Raw genomic sequence first — 19,510 nt, 5'->3', positions numbered from 1 at the left:
ATTGAAGTTTCAATAGTAATTCAAAGATGACCATTTAATATGGTTCCAGGAGCCATACTCATTCAACATACTAAGAGTGGAAACAAAATACTCAACAACGACTGCAGACAAAAATGAAAAAAGAATGATAACATAACTAAATGTAGCGACTGCCAATGCCACCGATGATATACCCGTTGCGCCAAGCCGCTTTCGACACCTTAATGTTCAATTCCACCCACACAACCTTCTCCAATCCGCGCCTACCAGATACGACGCCAATAACCCACCACGCTTTTTTCCCGTTTTCACCTCTGAGGCTCCGACTAGTGCCCTTTAACGCCGTCCATGATATATCCCCACCTCCGACCAATTTCTAACAGGTACCGCAACAACGATCCACGACGAATTTTATTTCTGCAGACTACCACCGGCTACAAAGAGAGGCTAACAACCTTCGACAACCATAGACTCACTACACCATTTATTCTCTGTTTGAATTTGGAACCCTAACTGTAGCTTTTAAATTTGTTTTATTTTTTCTAAAAAATTTTAATTTTATGATTTTGCCCTTTATTAATGTTATCAACTATTATTATTTTTACGGTGATTAAAAAAATGCATTTGGTCATAATAAAGTCAATCACAAGCTCCAACTCCACCTGTCATCAAGAATTACATTATACATCATATGGTCAGTTTAGCCACCTTAACTTCTTTACCACCATAGAAGCTCCCTATATATATTCCCCCCACCCCCCAACCATAACCGCCCAGAACGAGTATAGCGCAAAGAAACAATAAAGAAATACAACACAAACGTTAGCAAACTCAAAATATAACTGATACCATAAACATCTAAGCAACAAACGTAAAATTCCAAAAAAGCAGCCTAATTAAACAAAATCATCTCAATCTTTGAATCCCTTTGTTGAAATATCTTACCGTTTCTTACTTTCCATGTGCACCATATAGTTGCTAGCTAGGTACAGAGCTAACCATTCCTTTCTTTCTTTATACGGAACCGGTGCCTCCACCCGGCTATGACCAGCTGAGATTTCTAGCTCTCAAAGGTGAAACATACTATAATAACTTGGCGTCCTGCGCATTCAAGCTACTCTACCTAAATGGATAAAGATCCACCTCCTCGTACTACTGCCATGACGATTGCCGAACTTGAAGCTGAAAAAGAGAGACTGACCACCCAACTTGCTGAACTCCAGCGACAGCTAGACGCCCGCAACAACCATCATGGCGCTAATTATAACTCCAAAACTCCAAGGAAAGAACCATCATCTGCTCGTATCATTGCTGGACCTTTTTCCGCAAGTATCATGCTCTTCCCTTTACCTAAAAATTGCTGGTTGCCCTTATAACGGAATTGGTGATCCAAAACTGCACGTCTCTATGTTTTACTCTAAGATGATGTTCTATTGTAATTCCGATCCTATCTTGTGTCGTGCTTTTCCCACTTTTTTAGATGGTGCTGCTTTAAATTGGTTTTGGTCATTGACTAACGGTTCTATTACAAATTTTTCTGATCTTTCCGAGCAATTTATCAACCATTTTTCTATGTTCTACTTCCCTTGATTATCTTACTCGTTTCAACAAAACCGTAATGGATGGACATTTTAGATCTTCATTCTGATGTTCATCTTCGTGCTTTGAAGAGCGGGTTTAGTCATCACCATGCTTGGGATGTGTCCTCAAGCTGTACCCTTTTTTTTATTATCTAGTTTTTGCTAGCAGAGGTTTTAAGCAGACAGCAATTTTTTGTTAATTCAATTAAACATTATGCATTTGTAATTTAGTTCTTTACATCTTTTGGAATTATTCTGTGACCGGCTATTACATACATTATATCTTGCAATTTGTCGTTTTTCCAATGCTCCTTCCGAGTTTAGCATTGTGTGTTCAACCATAACAACATACATCGTTTGCAGAGCATTACTTCAACTATTACAACCATTACAATTAGTTGTAACATGGATTTGGCAAAATTCAAACTTTTAACATTTAGTTTTAATTTGGTAAAATATTTATTTTTTTTATGAAAGCTGTTTTTTAACTTTTAATACAGTACCTGCATTTGATAAAATCAAACAAAAATTGACTTTTGATAAATATAAATATTATAATTGTATTTGATAAAATAATTTTTAAAAATAAAAAAAATCATAACATATATATAATGTAATTTTGGATATTTTTTTGGTGACTATAATTTTGGATATTTATAATTAATAAAGTTATATTAGATTTTTTAATTTGATAAACGCAAGCTAATTTTATAAAATGTTTATTTAAAAATTTTTAAAAATCGTAAACATAAGCACATGGATTTTTAATTTATCAAACACAAAATAAAGTGAATATTTTAAAAAATATAAACTTCTTTCCAAAAATTTTATTAAATTAAAATTTATTAAATATATAAATAAATTAATTATTTGACCAGTCTAAATTAATTGGATAAGCTACTATTAATCAAACAAGCACTAAGGCTGCGTACAGAACATGACACTGACTCCTATTTAATAATTATTTTCCAAAGCCATCAACTCAGAAATTGCCATTGGATTGGGCCCATTTATTTTCACGCGCAAAAGGATAAAACAAACAAGGGCTTAATATTATTAAAAATATTACAAGGTCCTGACTAAGAAACCCACCAGCATAGATCTCTATATAAGCCTAATTTGTCTGACCTATATATATAAGTTACAAATATTTCCTTATCAGAAATAGCTAAATCTTGAAAAGTTAAGTAACGAAATCTAATAAAAATATTTCCATGTATGACCTAATTGATTATTAAAACTCTAGTATACATGGACCAAATTTTCTATTCTTATTGTCGTGTAGCATTATATCATACCCCTAAGACAATAGTACCATTCTTTTGGAACTGCCGAAATCCATTCTTCTTCAGTAAGCAACCTTATTTACAAATGTTCCATTTTAAAGAAAAAAGAAAAAAGAAAAAAGAAAAAAAAGAAGCATACTTTGATAATATAAAAAATAAAATAATGTTTCATCCATAACTCTATTCTTGGTTTGTTCATGTCCAAAGTCCAAACACAAAATACTTTTAATAATGTGTACCAATAGTAACGTGTTCACACGAGGAAATTACAATACATAACACGTCTACTGTGCTAACTAAGTAACTATATACATACCATAATATGAATATATCAAATGTATATAGAAGGATCACAGCCGTTGGTGTTTGGTGAGTGCTGTTTCTCTTTCTGTAATAATAAAGAACCTTGTTTTAGCACTTTTCCTTATCATCATTTCATTAGTACAAAAAATTAAGTTAGATTCGTGATTAGTTTATTAATTTATTTAAGTAAGTGTTTGAATTTAAATTTAATCATATATATAGTAATTGGTCAATAATAAATTTTTAAATTAAACTTTGATTTATAATAAATTAGTCTTTTAATCAGTCAGATTAAAAAATAGCACGACAAAAAAAATCATTGGTACAAATAGGAAATTGTAAAGTGTAAACACTTTTAAATATTAAAGACAGAAACAAAATGGTCAATTTACCTTTGGTTTGTGTTTTTATTTTTTATTTTTATTTTTAGTTTATTTTTTAAATTTTATAAATAAAAAATAAAAACAATAAAATTTTATTTTTTGTTTTTATTTTTTTCACAAAATTTAAAAAATAAAAAACACTGAAAAAATGTAAATTAAACGCATTTTTAGTTTTTTTTAAGAAAAATATAAATTTTTTATTTCAATATAATATCACTCGTTGTCAAATGATGCAAAATTATTTTTTTTTATTGTCTTCAGGAAAAAATTCTCTATGGATACTCGCATGATTTTTATCATCTGCCACTATGATTAAATACACAAATAGTAAAAGTTTTGAAATTAAATGTGGTCAAAAAGTAAGATAAAACAATTTTGAGTTAATGAAGAAAGAGAATATTAGAGAAATGTTCAATGATTCTGTATTTAAAGGTACATTGACCGTTTAAAATTCCGAAAAAAAAAAACGAAAATAATATCAACAACACTTACACTTGGTATAAATATAAATAGATCCTTTCTTTTGTGAAAAATGTAAAAAAATATTAGATAACAAAAGGAAAGAAAATAATATAAAAGATAATCTAAAAAGAAAATTAACAGAACATCTCTTTTAATTAGTAGTAGATTTTTTCAATTTTTTTAATTATTTAGTAAAATATAATTTTTTATTATCAAATATTTTTTATATATCTTTTTTGGTTTTACTTAAAAAATATATGATAAAAAATTATACTTTATCAAACAATTAAAAAAATCGAAAGAAATCATTCTTCTTTTAATCAATTGACGAATTTAAAACGTCAAATTACATTTTTTAAAAGTTATAAAACTCTAGTAATTTTTTTTCCAAAAAATTTTAAAAAGTGACACATTTAAATTATTGTTTACTAAAAATACTTGTTACAAGTGCAAAAGGAATTTTATTTTATAAAAAGTATAATTTTGAAGTTCTTAATAATATCAAAAACATAAAAATTTACCTTTTATCTTTTCTACAAAATATTTTTCCGTAAATTTTGGTATTCTTAACAAATCCCTTTATTTTTTAAAAAATATATATCATTAATAAATGCGGATTAGTTAATTAATTAGGGATAAGGTGGTCCGCGTTGCAGAGAATAGTAGCACTTGTCGTTGAGGCACTGTTAAACAAAGTGTCTTCCCGCCGTTTGAGTGTCACACAGTTTGTGGAGCGAGTGCGGTTCCCTTAACACAACCATCTTCCCCCCTCTCTTCCCTCTTCTCACTTCTCTCTTTTCTTTTCTCGCAACATAAAACCCTAAACCCCTCTCTCTCTTTCTCTCTTTCACAATGGAGCTTCGTTCTCATCGTCGCCTTTCCCAAACCTCGCCTTCTGGTAACACACTAACACTCCTACTATCTATTTCTTTTCTTCTTCTTCTTCTTTTTTTTTTTAATTTTATTTTGTCTTTTCCGATTTTTTTATTTGTTTTTTTCTTTTTTCTTTTCGCGGCTTTTGGTGTTGACTTTACTACCTTTTGGTATCTGCTACAATGTTATTGAATTGCGACTTTGTGAGTGCGTTATTTTTAGCCATTTTCAGTTTTTATTTTATATTTTGTTTATTTACTATTACTTTTTAACGGAGTTTTGAGTCTAACAAGTGATTCCAGTGTTAGAGATTTTAGGCATGCTTGGATACAAGTGACCCAATTCAACTGATACCTTTGCTCTCTTCGTGAGGTTAATTGGTTTCGCAATGCAAAGTGTTTCAAAGTTGGTTTTTTTTAGCATTTTAAAAAAAAGGGTTTCGAGTGTGATGATTTATTGCTTTGCGGAACTTAGTTATTGTTTTAGTTAGTTATATTGTGGTGTGTTCATGTGCGGATTTAGGAGCAGGGAGGGGGAAGCAACCGAGGGATACCACTGAAGGAGTTGAAACTAACGATATGGATGGAGATGCTTATGCAATATCTTCGGATTCCAAGTATGAAGGTATATTAATATTAATTACCTTTCTTCGTGGTTTGGATTTTATTTTTTAAGAATTTTCAATTTATGATATTTGCTTGTTAGTTGGTAGTACTTGGTTGGCTATACGGTTTGAGTTGTTAGTGTTGCCCAATTGAAAGGAAAGGATGTCTGACTCAAGGAATGTTTTATGAACTAGTAATTATGTCTGTTTAAGATTCTAGTTTACTTTATCATGACTCTGTAGGAGAAGCAGAGTAGATATCATTGTGCAAGAAAATTGAAACCTTCTTATTTATGTAATCGTCAATATTATTATGCTGACATATGTGTTTTATTTTTAAACGTCATTTTCTTACAGATGCATTAGATGGGAACAATGTTTTCGACTTGAATCAAGACCCAACTTTAAGCATTAGTGTTTCTGATATAATGGTTGATTACACTTCTGATTCATCTGATGGTAGCAACCCTTTATACAAAAGGGGAAAGGCACAGTCCAAAAAGAAAAGAAAGACACACAACTTGAGAAATGAAGAACTGATTGATGTAGAGATTCAGCCAGCAGCTGTTGTCAATTTGGTTAATAACCGAAAGAAGAAAAAAACAAGGAAAAGCAAAAAGGGAGCATCTGACATAGTATTACTATGGCATGCTTGGGAAGAGGAGCAAGAAAGGTGGATCGATGAGAATTTATCAGCAGATGCTGACTTAGATCATCAAAATGAAGAAATGAATGAAACTGCTGAGCCATCCTCAGATCTGACTATGCCTTTGTTGAGGTACCAGAAGGAATGGTTAGCATGGGCTTTGAAGCAGGAAAGTTCTGTGTCAAGAGGAGGAATTCTTGCGGATGAGATGGGGATGGGGAAGACTATTCAAGCAATTACCCTAGTACTTGCTAAACGTCAATTCCAGCACATAATTTGTGAGCAAGATGAACCTGCACCTGTGGCAGGTTCATCAAGAGTCTTACCTGCTATCAAAGGAACACTTGTTATTTGTCCTGTGGTTGCTGTCACTCAGTGGGTTAATGAGATTGATCGATTTACTTTGAAAGGAAGCACCAAGGTGCTGGTTTATCATGGGGCAAGGAGAGGAAAGAATGTTGAACAGTTATCTGAATATGATTTTGTAATAACAACCTACTCCATCGTGGAGTCTGAGTACAGAAAATATATGATGCCTCCTAAGGAAAAGTGCCAATATTGCGGAAAGTTATTTTACCTGAATAAGTTACCTTATCACCTGAGGTATTTTTGTGGACCTGATGCTGTGAGAACAGAAAAACAGTCAAAACAAATGAAGAAAAAGAAAAAGTTTGCTACAAAACAGAAGATAAAAGATCCTGAGTATTGGAATGAAGAATTGGAACAGGATGGTTTTGACAAGAAAAAGAAAGAGAAAATGGGCTTGGGAATGGATGATTTAGATTCCACTGACAGGGAGAAATCATTTCTTCATGCTGTAAAATGGCAGCGGATCATATTGGATGAAGTGAGTTTTGATAGCATACTATGATCAAGATTAATGGAACTATTTTACTTCTATAATTGAACTTTCTAATTTCCATAAGATGTTTTTTAATGAAATAGTTATTTTGTACCTTTCCCTTTTTCTATTATTTCCACACATCTGAGGGTGTTTTCTTTATTGTTTGAATATCCCCAAGCAAAGTTTTAATCAGCTATCTCCTACACAGTTCATTTTGTTTTCTTAAAGCTAATGACTTGTTGCTCTAGCCTAGGTTTTGATTTAATAACTCTAATTTTACATTTTTGGTGTTTCTTATTTATTGCAAACGATATATTATAAATCATCATTGTGAGATATGAATTGATCTGTTCCTTTATATGAAAAATAGGCACACTACATAAAGTCGAGACACTGTAACACTGCAAAAGCTGTTCTTGCCTTAGACTCTTCATACAGATGGGCGCTTAGTGGCACTCCCCTGCAGAACCGTGTTGGAGAGCTGTATTCTCTGGTAACACTACAGTCTTTTTGGGTTACCATCTATTTTGCTTTTTTTATATAATTTATCAAGGACAAACTTCTCCTATAAGCTGTTTGGTGGAAGACTGAAAGCTAAGTTTTATATCTCATCATGGACATAATTCACGTAGAATGCCATTATGCAGGTTCGGTTTCTGCAAATAGTTCCTTATTCCTATTATTTCTGCAAGGACTGTGATTGCCGGGCTCTTGATCACAGGTATGGCTTAGATTCAAAAACAATATGTGGATTTGATAAGCATTGTCATCTGTTGTTTTCACACTTTTCAAATACTTGCATCATTATGTTAATATATACGGTGTTGGGTGCATGTGCTGCCTTCATAGGTATATGTATTTGTACATTCTTCAATACTAGATATTCTGGAATTGTTAACTATGTTTAATATCCTGGTTCCCTTGTGCAGCTCCTCTAAACAATGTTCAGCCTGTGGTCACAGTTCTGTTAGACATTTTTGTTGGTGGAACAAAGTAAGTCTACAGTTTGTTGATCTAATTTTTTCTTTACCATGTGTGACAGAGATTGTGTTGCCAATTCTTTTTTATTTTGTACAGAGTCTTAGCTGACAAGTTAACATGCTCTTTATTATTCATGTTTAATCTTGATTAGTATGTTGCCACACCAATTCAATCGTATGGATATGGTGATTATGGAAGAAGAGCTATGATACTGCTTAAGAACAAAATTTTAAAGAACATAGTTCTAAGGCGAACTAAAACAGGCAGGGCTGCTGATCTTGCACTACCACCTAGAATTGTAAGTTCCTGTTGCTCATATGGCTAGTTGTGCAATTATGAATATGGAAACCCTACATATTTATTTCTAATTCATTTCTCCTTGCAGGTTTCATTGAGGAAGGATAGCCTGGACATAAAAGAGCAAGACTATTATGAATCGTTATACAATGAAAGTCAGGCACAGTTTAATACGTATGTCGTATTCTTTATCTCATCATAAAGTATGGTAAAGCTGTTGTCTGTGAAAAAACAAAAATAAAATTTATTCCATAAGAATGAAGTGCTATTGAATTTACTGGTTGCTGTTAAATTACTTTCTCATATCACCTTGTTGTGAATGAAATTGGCCTGGAGGGCAATTGCTTGTCCTGAACAGTTCCTTTTGTCAACTAGGGTTGAGGTTGATATAGTGGGTCAAAACATAAGCCAAAAAGTCTTTATCAGAAACTTCCATCTGACATTTGATTAGCTAGGTCTGGCATGCCTTGCCTTGCCTCAACTTCAGATGATTGGTTTCCAAGCTGCTATCAATGTTCTCATAGAAGTTTGATCATGTCAAACAAGTTTAGTTTAACCATGTTTGTGGATTAATATTAGATTATACCAGTACTTTGTCATATCAGAATTTGTATGAATATGAATTCCTTTTCCCACACTTCTCAATTTGAAGCAAGTGGAGAAGAAAGTAGTGAGGGGGAAATGATAATGATGGGTAAAAAATATAGAATTAACTTCTTATAGATTTCTTTCATGATTATATTTTTGTAATTAAAATGGATTCCGAGCCTATGATTCTACTTTTCTTTTTTATTTAAATGGAACAGAAGGTGAATCCAGGGTTTGGGTATACATGATTTCTCTTGGTCGTTTCCTTATATTCCATTCCATTCTTACAATTATTAGATAATGGGAAAAAAATTCTTCTATTTTGATTTAGCCATGCTAGTCATCAATGGTTGTGTACTTGTGTTCAAATATTTTACTTTTTTTGTTTACAGATATGTTGAGGAAAATACTTTGATGAATAATTATGCTCATATATTTGACCTCCTCACACGGCTTCGGCAGGTGAATGCTCATTATTCTAATGGAACTAATCAGAAGTTCTATACTTCTGTCTCCTTTTGAAGTTCTTGAATCCCAATTAACTGACCATGTTCTTAAAGCTTAAAAGAATACGACAGTATAGGGCGGGAATTGTTAGTAGTTTATAGGACATGTCTGTACAGACATTGATAAACTAAAAACACACTATATGGCAGGAATTTCTTAGCTTCATTTTAAAACTGAGTGACCTATTTGAAATATTGTTATTCTTTATTTCAATACTATTTTCCCCCTCCTTTTAAATGTGGAAATCAGAAGTTGATTTCCTTTATTACTCTCATTACTCTTATTATCTTAAAGTTGTTCTTATCATTAATTATTCCCCTTTTATATGTCTGCTCATGTGCCTCATGCATCACTGGTTAAATACACAGGCTGTTGATCATCCATATCTTGTGGTATATTCTCAAGCTACTGCAATGAGAGAAAGTAACTTGCCTAGTAATGGTAATGTTGAACAAGCTTGTGGCCTGTGTCATGAGCCAGTAGAAGATCCTGTTGTAAGTTCATCTTTTCTTCTTGTAAATAAACTTATTATTGTCTTGTGCACCGGGTTGCCCTTATTGTATCTCCACTATTTCTGTCTTTACAAGCATGTAAATGGGAAAGCTACTTCAACCAGCTTTATTGTGTTTTTTATTTTTATTCAAATATCTTTTCCTTTTTGTTTCAGGTTACTTCTTGTGAGCATATCTTTTGCAAGGCATGCTTGATAGACTTTTCTGCTTCCTTAGGACAAGTATCATGCCCCACATGCTCTAAGTTACTTACTGTTGATTTAACTTCAAACAAGGATGTTGGGGTTCAGGCTAATAAGACAACCATTAAAGGTTTCAGATCCTCCAGCATTCTAAACAGAATTCGGCTTGAGAACTTTCAGACAAGCACTAAAATTGAGGCACTGGTGTGTATCTTACAAATTCACGTAGTTTGCTTGCTAGAAGAAAAATGGTTGTCTATTGAAAGATCACCCAGCTGAAGGGTTTGACTGTTGATTTTTATTTATTTTTATTTTACTCTTCCTATAATATTATTATCAGCTCTTTGGTGGGGGAGGGGGGAATTAGGTAAGAGAGACATCATCTGGGAAGCTGTACCTGAAGCAATGCTTCTCTGTCTTGAAAAAATGTTCTTATGAGTTTATCTATTGGTCTGCAATTTCTTCTGGTAAACTCGTTTTTGAATGAGGTGAAATCGCTGCAGAGAGAAGAAATCAGATTTATGGTTGAAAGGGATGGATCTGCAAAAGGGATTGTTTTTAGTCAATTCACGTCATTCCTGGATCTCATAAATTACTCCCTGCACAAGGTAATGTTTATGTCACTTTCAACTTTATAAATGTGTGTAGAATGCATCAAGATGATGACATCACAAGCTGATTGCAGTCAGGTGTATCTTGTGTTCAATTGAATGGAAGCATGTCATTGGCTGCTCGGGATGCTGCCATTAAGAGATTTACTGATGATCCAGGCTGCAAAATTTTCCTCATGAGCTTGAAGGCCGGTGGTGTTGCTCTCAATTTAACAGTTGCATCACATGTGAGTTATCTCCTTTTGCATCTTTTATATTCTGCTGTCAAATTTTAAGTCAGTTTTAGAGTATCTGGAGATTAGTTTATGGATACTGGTAGGACCTATGATGCACTGAGCAAAAAGTGTTGTATCGTTCGCCGACCAAGGTAATCGTATAGTTTTGAACTATAATGAGTGGCCATTCATTATGCACAAGATTTGAACCATTTGGAGTATTAAGTGCCTGAAAACCAAGTTCAACCCAGTGCCTATGCGGTGTTGCCATATTTTAAACTTCACTTACGAGAAGTTCTTAACATATTTCCTCAATCAGTTAATAACTCGACAAATTTGGGATTCCTAGTTTGATAAATTTGATTATGGTTAAGAGTAGCTTCTTTGGGAAAATAGGTTAATCTATTTATTGACTTGTAATGCAAACTTATGAGTTATGACTTGCTGTGGTGTTCTTTTCTAGGTTTGGTTCTTGCTCCTCTTTTTGCACCATATTTTCTTTAGTGTAGGCCACATATATTCATAATGGGTTGATTACTTGAATATGATTTTTGTCACATGTTCCTTGAACTGTTGTTTTCATAAACCTATATTTCTACACAAATAATGGACTATTTAAAGTCCCTTTTCTTGGTCACTATTTTAAACATTTTGTTTGTTGTAGGCTTTGAAAGTAGTCAAATATTGGTACTATTTTTTATTGTATTTTCTTCCTTTTCTTTTTTCCCCTCCAATAGCCTTGCCTAGATTTAATTTGTTAAAACGTGGCTTCATTTGTTGGGCAAGCTCAGGTTTTCTTGATGGACCCTTGGTGGAACCCTGCTGTGGAGCGTCAGGCTCAAGACAGAATTCACAGGATAGGGCAATATAAGCCAATCAGGTGCTGCTTCTTGAACCAACACTTAGAAAATGCAATTAAAAGGAGAAAAAAGAAATGGAGGGTTGGGTTGGTTACTCTTGTTATTATTATGGTGAAATTTTGACATTGTTTTGCTGTACAGAATCGTCAGATTTGTCATTGAAAACACAATTGAGGAGAGGATTTTAAAACTGCAAGAGAAAAAGGAACTAGTATTTGAAGGGTAAGTTAAATGTGTGAACAAGCTTGAAATGTAGGTATGCATACCTTGACACAATGTGTTATGAATAATGGCAATTGCTTTCATGTCCCTCTAGGACTATTGGCGGCTCCTCCGAGGCGCTAGGGAAATTGACGGAGGCTGACTTGAAATTCCTCTTTGTTACCTAAGCAAGCCTGTGATTCTGACAAGAAGACATGTCACTTCCTAATACAATTTTTGCAGAACTTTTTTTTGGGCATAGCTTTCAAATATGATATTTATGCACATCAATAACGGTTATAATTTGTAAATAGGTATATAACATTCTAAGATGCTGCTGAATGCTGGTGGGGTTTTGATGAACTGGGTTTTTGACTTCAATCTACTCGTCATTTTAGTTGATGTAAGATTGAAATCATGAAGGCCCTTTTTAATGTTTCATAGAAATGAAACCTTAACAGAATGCTGGACTCTCATAGACTGCATCTTCGTTTCATGTTGTTTATATGTTTGTTTAGTAGCTGTTTGGTAACTGGTAAATGCTACTTGAGATAGCAGCTTCCCAAGTGAAGCAGAATTATGCTTGATGGTTTAATGTGAACTAGAGATGGTTGGTACAAGCTCATTCTTAATTCGTAGGGAAACCATCAAAAGGTGAACCATTGCGCGCCTTGGAGGCAAAACTTCAATTTTTCAATTCAGTGTTGGTTAGATCCAGATGAAAATTTTGATCAATTTAACTTGTTCACTGTTTTGGTATCATATTCCTAATTCACATTTTTTCTTCAGTAAACATGTCAGCCTTATCTCGTGCTCATACATAATAATTACGATAACTTAAATAGAAAAATGCACAAATAAGGGAATTGGAACGAGTTTGATGTATAATTTTATAGTCTTGTTAGTTGTTATACATTCAAATTTTTTTGGTATATAAGTCTAATTAAGTGGTCTAAATTTAATAAAAACTAGTTTCATTAATGAAAATGTGAAAATGCGTTTCAACTATTTTTACTAACATGAATTTTTGTATCTTTTTCTTTTTTGCGTGTTTCTTTTTCATAGTCGTTCTTTTTATTGCTGTTGTTGTTGTTGTTGGTTTTTTTCTTCTTTTTCTCCTGTTCTTCCTAGTAATTTTGTAGTATTATGTTATTTTTTTTTGTTTTTTTTGTTTGTTTTTATTCTTATTAAGAGGATAAAACAAAGATTATGAGAAGGTAAAATAAGAAGAAAAAGATGAAAAAAATATGATGATAAAGATAAGGAGGAATTTTGAATTATGTAAAATTTATCAGAAAATAACACAAATTTTTTAATTGGGACACAAAAGTTTCTCAATTTTGATACTAAAATTTTTTAACCGTGACACAAGTTCTTGTTAAGAGGGTGAAACAAGAATTATGACCAATATATTGACGACTTTTTTGGATTTAAAATTTACATGCATGTGTTTTGTGGTTGATTGAGTCTTGTTAGTATGCATGTGTTGTGCTTGTTGTCATTAACCTGGATTTGTTATAATTAGGTCATATAAGGTAGTTGTGATTCACTGATTCTAATGTCATTTAACGTATATCCATGACTTTTTTGACCAAAAATTGATTTGGATGTATTTTGTGGTTAATTGAGTCTTGTTTATATGTTCATTATGAATTGAGTTTGTATGTCGTCATTATTAAGTAATTTTGGTGTTATTATGAGTTAAATGAGGTGTAATTGGTCTCATTGACTTGAATTTGATGTAATTAGGTCATTCGGGAGAATTGTAGTGATTTCTAGTGTCATATAAGCTATATTCGTGATTTTTTCTTATTCAAAATTGATTTGGATGTGTTTTTCTGGTTGATTGAGTTTTATTTGTGTGTTTGTTCTAAATTGAGTTTATGCACTATCATCATTAAGTAATTTTGATGTCATTCTTATTCAAATGAGGTACACTTGATGTGATTGATTTGGATTTGACATAATTAGATCATATAAGAGAGTTGCAGTGATTCTAGTGTTATTTAAGTTATATTTATGATTAGTAAAAAAACCTGCAAATCTATTTATAATATATTAAATCATAGTTGAAAGAAGTATTCTAATGCATTTTTAGTCTTCTAACTTTTTAATATTATGCCATGTCAGCATAAATAACTAATTGGTACCATTTACTTATCACTTATCTAATTGAATTATTTTTTAATCTTTTTGTGTCTAATTGAATTATTTTTAAATCTTTTATTTCTGCTTCTCATGTATCTCATTATTATAGTTTAGGATTCTTTTTTATTTTTCTTCATTTTTTTCTCACTTTACTCTATAATTTTAATATTTTCTTACTCTTTATTTTGTATAGGATACTATATACTTTCAATATTAATATTATTTTTTATTAGGTATAAACATAATTCATCCTCTTTTATACTCACTTTTTCTTATGATTATTACATATAATTGCAACTTAGAATTCTTTGTACTCACTCTTTCTTACGATTGTTACATAAAATTGCAACTTTGAATTTTTCTTCATTTTTCTTCTCACTCTTATGTCATTTATTTTTTTTTAGGTTATTCTATGATTTTTATATTCTTTTACTTTTTACTTTTATATATGATACTATATGATTTCATTGTTAATATTATTTCTATTTAAAAATATAAATTGAATAATAGAACACAATTAATCATCTTCTTTTATACTTACTCCTTATATTTTTTATATAAATCAACATACATTTCACACTTTTTCTTTATCCCTTATTTTCACATAATATCATGCCTTTTATTCTTTTGCACAAGTATTTAAAGAATTCAGTTGATGACCACAACTCTTTTTTTGTTAATTTGTTAAATATGTGTATTAGGTAATAAATTCCTAACACTAGACCTTTATAATATTTTAGTTTTTTATTTTTATTTTTAATATAATTGTATTCATTTGTTATATCATATCTTTTTTTTAATAATTTATTTTTTATATAATTTAGTTGTAATATGTTAAAAATATATGGTACTAACTACAATCATAAGTCATGAAAAACAAAATTACAAAATTGAATGTTAATTTCAATTAATATCATGTCCTTTACAATATTTTTTAATTTTTTTATTTTTAGTCTAATTGTATTCATTAATTATATTATCCAATTTCTTTTTTCTTTCAACCATTTATATTATTTAATTGTAATATTATTGAAAATACATAATATTATTGTGAATCATAAAAAATAAAATTAGAAAATTGAATGTTAATTTTGGCTATTGAAATATTAAATTTAAAATTGTATTTCATCTAATAATTTTATATTTGTACTATAATATTCAAATATAATTTAAATAAATAAAAAATAAATAAAAATGACTACTTAAAAGAAAAAAATAAAGATAATAATATGAAATCAAATAAATAAATTTGAATTGAGTATTTTCATAGTTTTACTTAAAGTCAAAGTTATGTATAAAATTTTAATTATATAATTATTAAATTTTAAATTAATTTATAAATTTTATATAGTATATATCTATTGCAGGTCTAATCTAGTTATGGTATATTAAAGGAGAGTCCAAAGTAGTGTCATAGTGAATGAATGACACATAAGATTTTTAATTTCATATAAGATTGCCATGTTATCTATTGCAATAACATAGAAAAAAATATCTATTTTAAAATTATATTTATACTACCATAAAAAATAACATTTATAAAATTAATCTAGCATTAATCATATAATTTCACACACTAAATAATCTAATTCTACAAAAAATTATAAAATAAAAGATAAATGATCTAATTCTACAGAAAAAATATAGTATAAAAAATATTAATTATTCATATCAATCGTCTAAATTTTAATGCATATTTTATTTGGAAAAATTTTTTTGTATTTAAAAAATTTGGTTGATGACCACAGTTCTTTATTTTAGTTTTTTAAATAATTTGCTCAATATATGTTGGGTAATGAATGCCAAAAATATTATCATGTATAATGTTCTTATAATATTTTTAAGTTTTTTTTTTATATTTTTGATCTATGTTTATCATCAATTAGATATTATTTTTGTTAATTATATATCATTTTTTAACAATTTATATTTTTTAATATTATTTAATTGTAATAATAATGTTAAAAATACATAATATCATGGTTCATAAAAAAATAGATGTTATTTTTAATTATTAAAATATTATATTCATATTTATATTACACTTATTTTTGTATTGTGTAAATTCTGTGAAATTAGTGAATAATTAGTCAATAAATTAAATTTTAATATGAAAAATTAAAAATATAAATCTAATATTAAAATAAGATAGAGCTCGTTAAAATGAGAATTTCGACACTAGTTTCAAAGAATTTGGTCCAAAATTGAGTCAAACCGATTGAATCGAATCTAAACCGGGCCCGTAGGCACAACCGGACCCATCATTTAAATGAGCTAAAGCTCATCTTCCTCCTCATTCAGCAAAACTCAAGGAGGGGAAGAAAGGTCCCAAACCCTTACTCAAATTTCATTTCTCAATAACTTTTAATCTGGAGCTCCGATTGACGATCTGTTTGTGGCCACGCGACCGCGACGTCGACCTCTACAAAGTCCAATACATTGTAAGGTAAGGACTTCACTTTTTCTTTCTCAGTTTCCCTATTTACAATTTCGAAAATCATTGGGCTTTGGTATTGAAATTTTGTGTAATTTCGATGTTTAAGATCAAATTAACTTGGTGGACTTGCTGAGTCTTGTTCTAATTCTCCGTTGGTGAGTTGAGAATCCTCAAATCCTATTGAATTTTTTGGTTATGTATGTTGGAAATTAAGTGTATGTATGGGTATTCATGATATGATATAGGTGAGGTATATATATGTGGTATGAAGCTAATTGAGAACGTTGGAAGCTTAATTGGAAGCTTGGAGTTGAAATCTAGATGCTGAATTTTTGATGTTGAGGCTTGCAATCTTGCCTAGTGGGTTGCCTTGGAAAAATACGCGAAAATTGGCCAAAGTATGGTTTAAGTTTTGCGCATTTAATATGTAAGACTCTGTGAAAACTTAGGCTAGAAAACTATAAGATAAGTTGAAATGGTTAAATGTGTTACATGATTATTTTTTATGATGTATGTATATGCTAGTATAATGATGATGGATGAAGGACTTATGGTTATGGCAATGTAATGATATGGGTAAGATTGAGTGGTGTTTATTAGAATTTGTTAGTATTGACACAATGAATAATGTTGTAATGATGGTTGAAGAATTTCATGATAGTGACAACATGTGTATGTAGAGAAATGTGTTAGTTTGTGACTAAAGCTTGTAAAGTTGGGTGAAATGTGATGTTATTGAGCTAAGGTTGCAAGAATTGTTGTGCTATGGTTAAGGGTAAGTTATATTGATGGTTATGGCATATTGAGTTGAGTGGAAATGAGTTTTGAAAGGAAAGTGTGATTTCGGTAAAAAAAAAAAAATGGGGTTTGGTAAAATTTAGTAAAATGTGATTTTTGATTAATTTTGGTAGTCCATAACTTGTTCCTCAAATTTTGGATGAAAATGAGGTTTGTTTTAAATTAAAGAATGTTTTATAAGCTTGAGAATGATATAAGGTTTGCAAAAAATTGACTTCTGTAGAGGAAGTTATGGACGCCGGAAATTCGGTGCGAAAAATTGAATTTTTCAAAGTTGCAGTAGAATCAGATTTTCTGGTGTGTGTCCACGCACATGGTTGTGCGCACGCACCCAACAGAAGCTGAAATTTTACTTGTGCGTACGCATGTCTTTGTGCGCACGCACACCTGGTATTTTTAGAAAGTGTGCGTACGCACGCACCAGGTTAATGTTGATGGATGATTGAACTCATTTGGAATAAACAAATATATGCTTGAGATATCTGGGTAGTAGCAAGGATGGTGGTTCGTCCCGCTTGCTCCAGGTTAATGTTTGAGAATTGATAATGATCATGCTTGATTTAAATTGAATAAATGTATGTTTGTGACGCCTGGGTAGTAGCAACAGTAGTGGATCTCCACTTGCTCCAGGTTGAGCTTTTAAACACCCGCCTAGGTAGTAGCCGCAGTAGTGGTTATTCCACTGGCTCTGGGTTAAGCAGGTAATAGCAAGGGGGTTGTAGCTCAAACCCACTTGCTCTGCATAGGTGTTTCAGTCCATGGTTAGCTACCAGGACATGTCGGGTTGGCTATATAATCCACAGATGATATCATCAGCTATAGGATAGGCATACATCATGTGTATTTGTTTGCTTGTTTGCTATGCATTACCTGGGTCTGCCTAATTGAGTATACACCATGCTACTTGTACTATCTATGTCCTACTTGTGCGTGATATTGTTTGATTGCTTGTCTCTGCTAAATCTATGGTGATGGAGGAACGGAGAAAAGATGGATTTATTTGATGTTAATGTTACGATTTAGAGTAGGCAGGTTTAGAATCTTTTAGGTCATCTACCCTCTTTTATGGCTTCTGTTTAGAGTTTAAGTTTTATAATTGTATGTTGGAGTTCTAGGATTGCCTATGGCATTCCTAAGACCTTATACTAAGCCCACCAAAGCTCCTCTCTTTTTTTTTTTTACTATTAACTACTAAGTAATATATATAATTTCACAACCATATTAATAAATTTATAATTTCTAATGGCATAAAAAATTATATTTTTTATATTCACAAACATTAAAGTCTTTGTAATTATAAATATCTAATAAATATAATTATAAACCAAATTTTCATTCAAAATATAAGTATAAATATTCTCTCCAAAGCAAAATAAACATAATCCAAAACATAATTATAAATATTGTCTCCAAAATAACATAAACATAATTCAAAACACTCAATTTTTATCTTCATACTCTTGTAAGTTAGGTTGGGGGAAGTTAGGTTTTAGGAAAAAAATTGCAAAAATACCCCCTCACTAAAAAAAATCTTAGCCCGGCGGAGAAGCCCGCCCTGCCCCGCCAAAGCCCGCCAAAACCCGCGGTTTAAGCGGTGCGGGTTAGGCGGACTTTTGCTATTTGGCGGTCCCGATTTTCCAGCCCAGCCCACCTTTTTTGGCGGGTTACGCAGGCCGGGCCGGCGGATTTAGGCCCGTTTGCCACCCCTAGATGCATGTCGGAAGGCTCCTCAGTAGGCATCTGGATTTCTGAAGAGAAGTGGTTTCTAGGTTTCTTTTGTTGTTTAGTTTATGTACATGTGTACTTAACGTTCTTTCCGAATATCTTGTTTATTTTGTTCTTCTTAGAGGTTTTAGGAGAGTTAGGATTTTCATTTATGTATTTATATGTATATAAATATTCTCCGTCCAGCCTTGGTTTCACAGGCTGAGTTAGGAGTTTGTTATTTTGTATTATTGATCCTCTGCTTGTGTCATCTGTATATATTTATTATTGAGCATTAGTTTTCTTCTCACGCAAGTAACCACGTTTCCTGAGCATTGTGTTTTAAATTTTGCGATTTGTTTCACCTATTTTTTAAGGCTCCTAGTATACTATCTCTTTTTATTAATATTATTATTATATATATTTTACTTTTAGAGGTCGTAATATCTTGCCACCTCAACTTTATGACTTAAGCATAAGACTCTGTGTGGTAGGGTGTTACATATTGT

At 31.4% G+C, this 19,510-nt stretch overlaps 1 protein-coding gene across 1 annotated transcript; it reads left to right on the top strand.

Annotated features, from left to right (window-relative positions):
* Positions 1-4,698: 4,698 nt before the first annotated feature.
* On the top strand, positions 4,699-12,501 carry LOC107477724 (DNA repair protein RAD16). Its single transcript, XM_016097780.3, has 16 exons — positions 4,699-4,891; positions 5,389-5,490; positions 5,828-6,963; positions 7,331-7,453; positions 7,608-7,681; positions 7,890-7,953; positions 8,093-8,239; positions 8,327-8,412; positions 9,219-9,288; positions 9,702-9,827; positions 10,001-10,231; positions 10,531-10,635; positions 10,713-10,865; positions 11,645-11,733; positions 11,855-11,935; positions 12,030-12,501. Exons 1-16 carry the CDS (start codon positions 4,846-4,848, stop codon positions 12,100-12,102), a joined length of 2,706 nt encoding a protein of 901 aa, XP_015953266.1. The 5' UTR covers positions 4,699-4,845; the 3' UTR covers positions 12,103-12,501.
* The last annotated feature ends 7,009 nt before the right edge of the window (positions 12,502-19,510 follow it).

This window comes from Arachis duranensis, chromosome 3 (assembly GCF_000817695.3).
Source record: "Arachis duranensis cultivar V14167 chromosome 3, aradu.V14167.gnm2.J7QH, whole genome shotgun sequence".
Classification (NCBI taxonomy): domain Eukaryota; kingdom Viridiplantae; phylum Streptophyta; class Magnoliopsida; order Fabales; family Fabaceae; genus Arachis; species Arachis duranensis.
Note: the sequence above shows the minus strand (reverse complement) of the source record. Positions and strands in the feature narration are given on the sequence as shown.

Bases quoted from the DNA above. Each gene is read 5' to 3' on its own strand.
- LOC107477724 (XM_016097780.3), top strand. From the start codon at position 4,846: ATGGAGCTTCGTTCTCATCGTCGCCTTTCCCAAACCTCGCCTTCTG. The intron at 4,892-5,388 runs GTAACACACTAA...GTGCGGATTTAG, and splicing joins TTCCCAAACCTCGCCTTCTG to GAGCAGGGAGGGGGAAGCAA. The intron at 10,636-10,712 runs GTAATGTTTATG...AGCTGATTGCAG, and splicing joins TAAATTACTCCCTGCACAAG to TCAGGTGTATCTTGTGTTCA.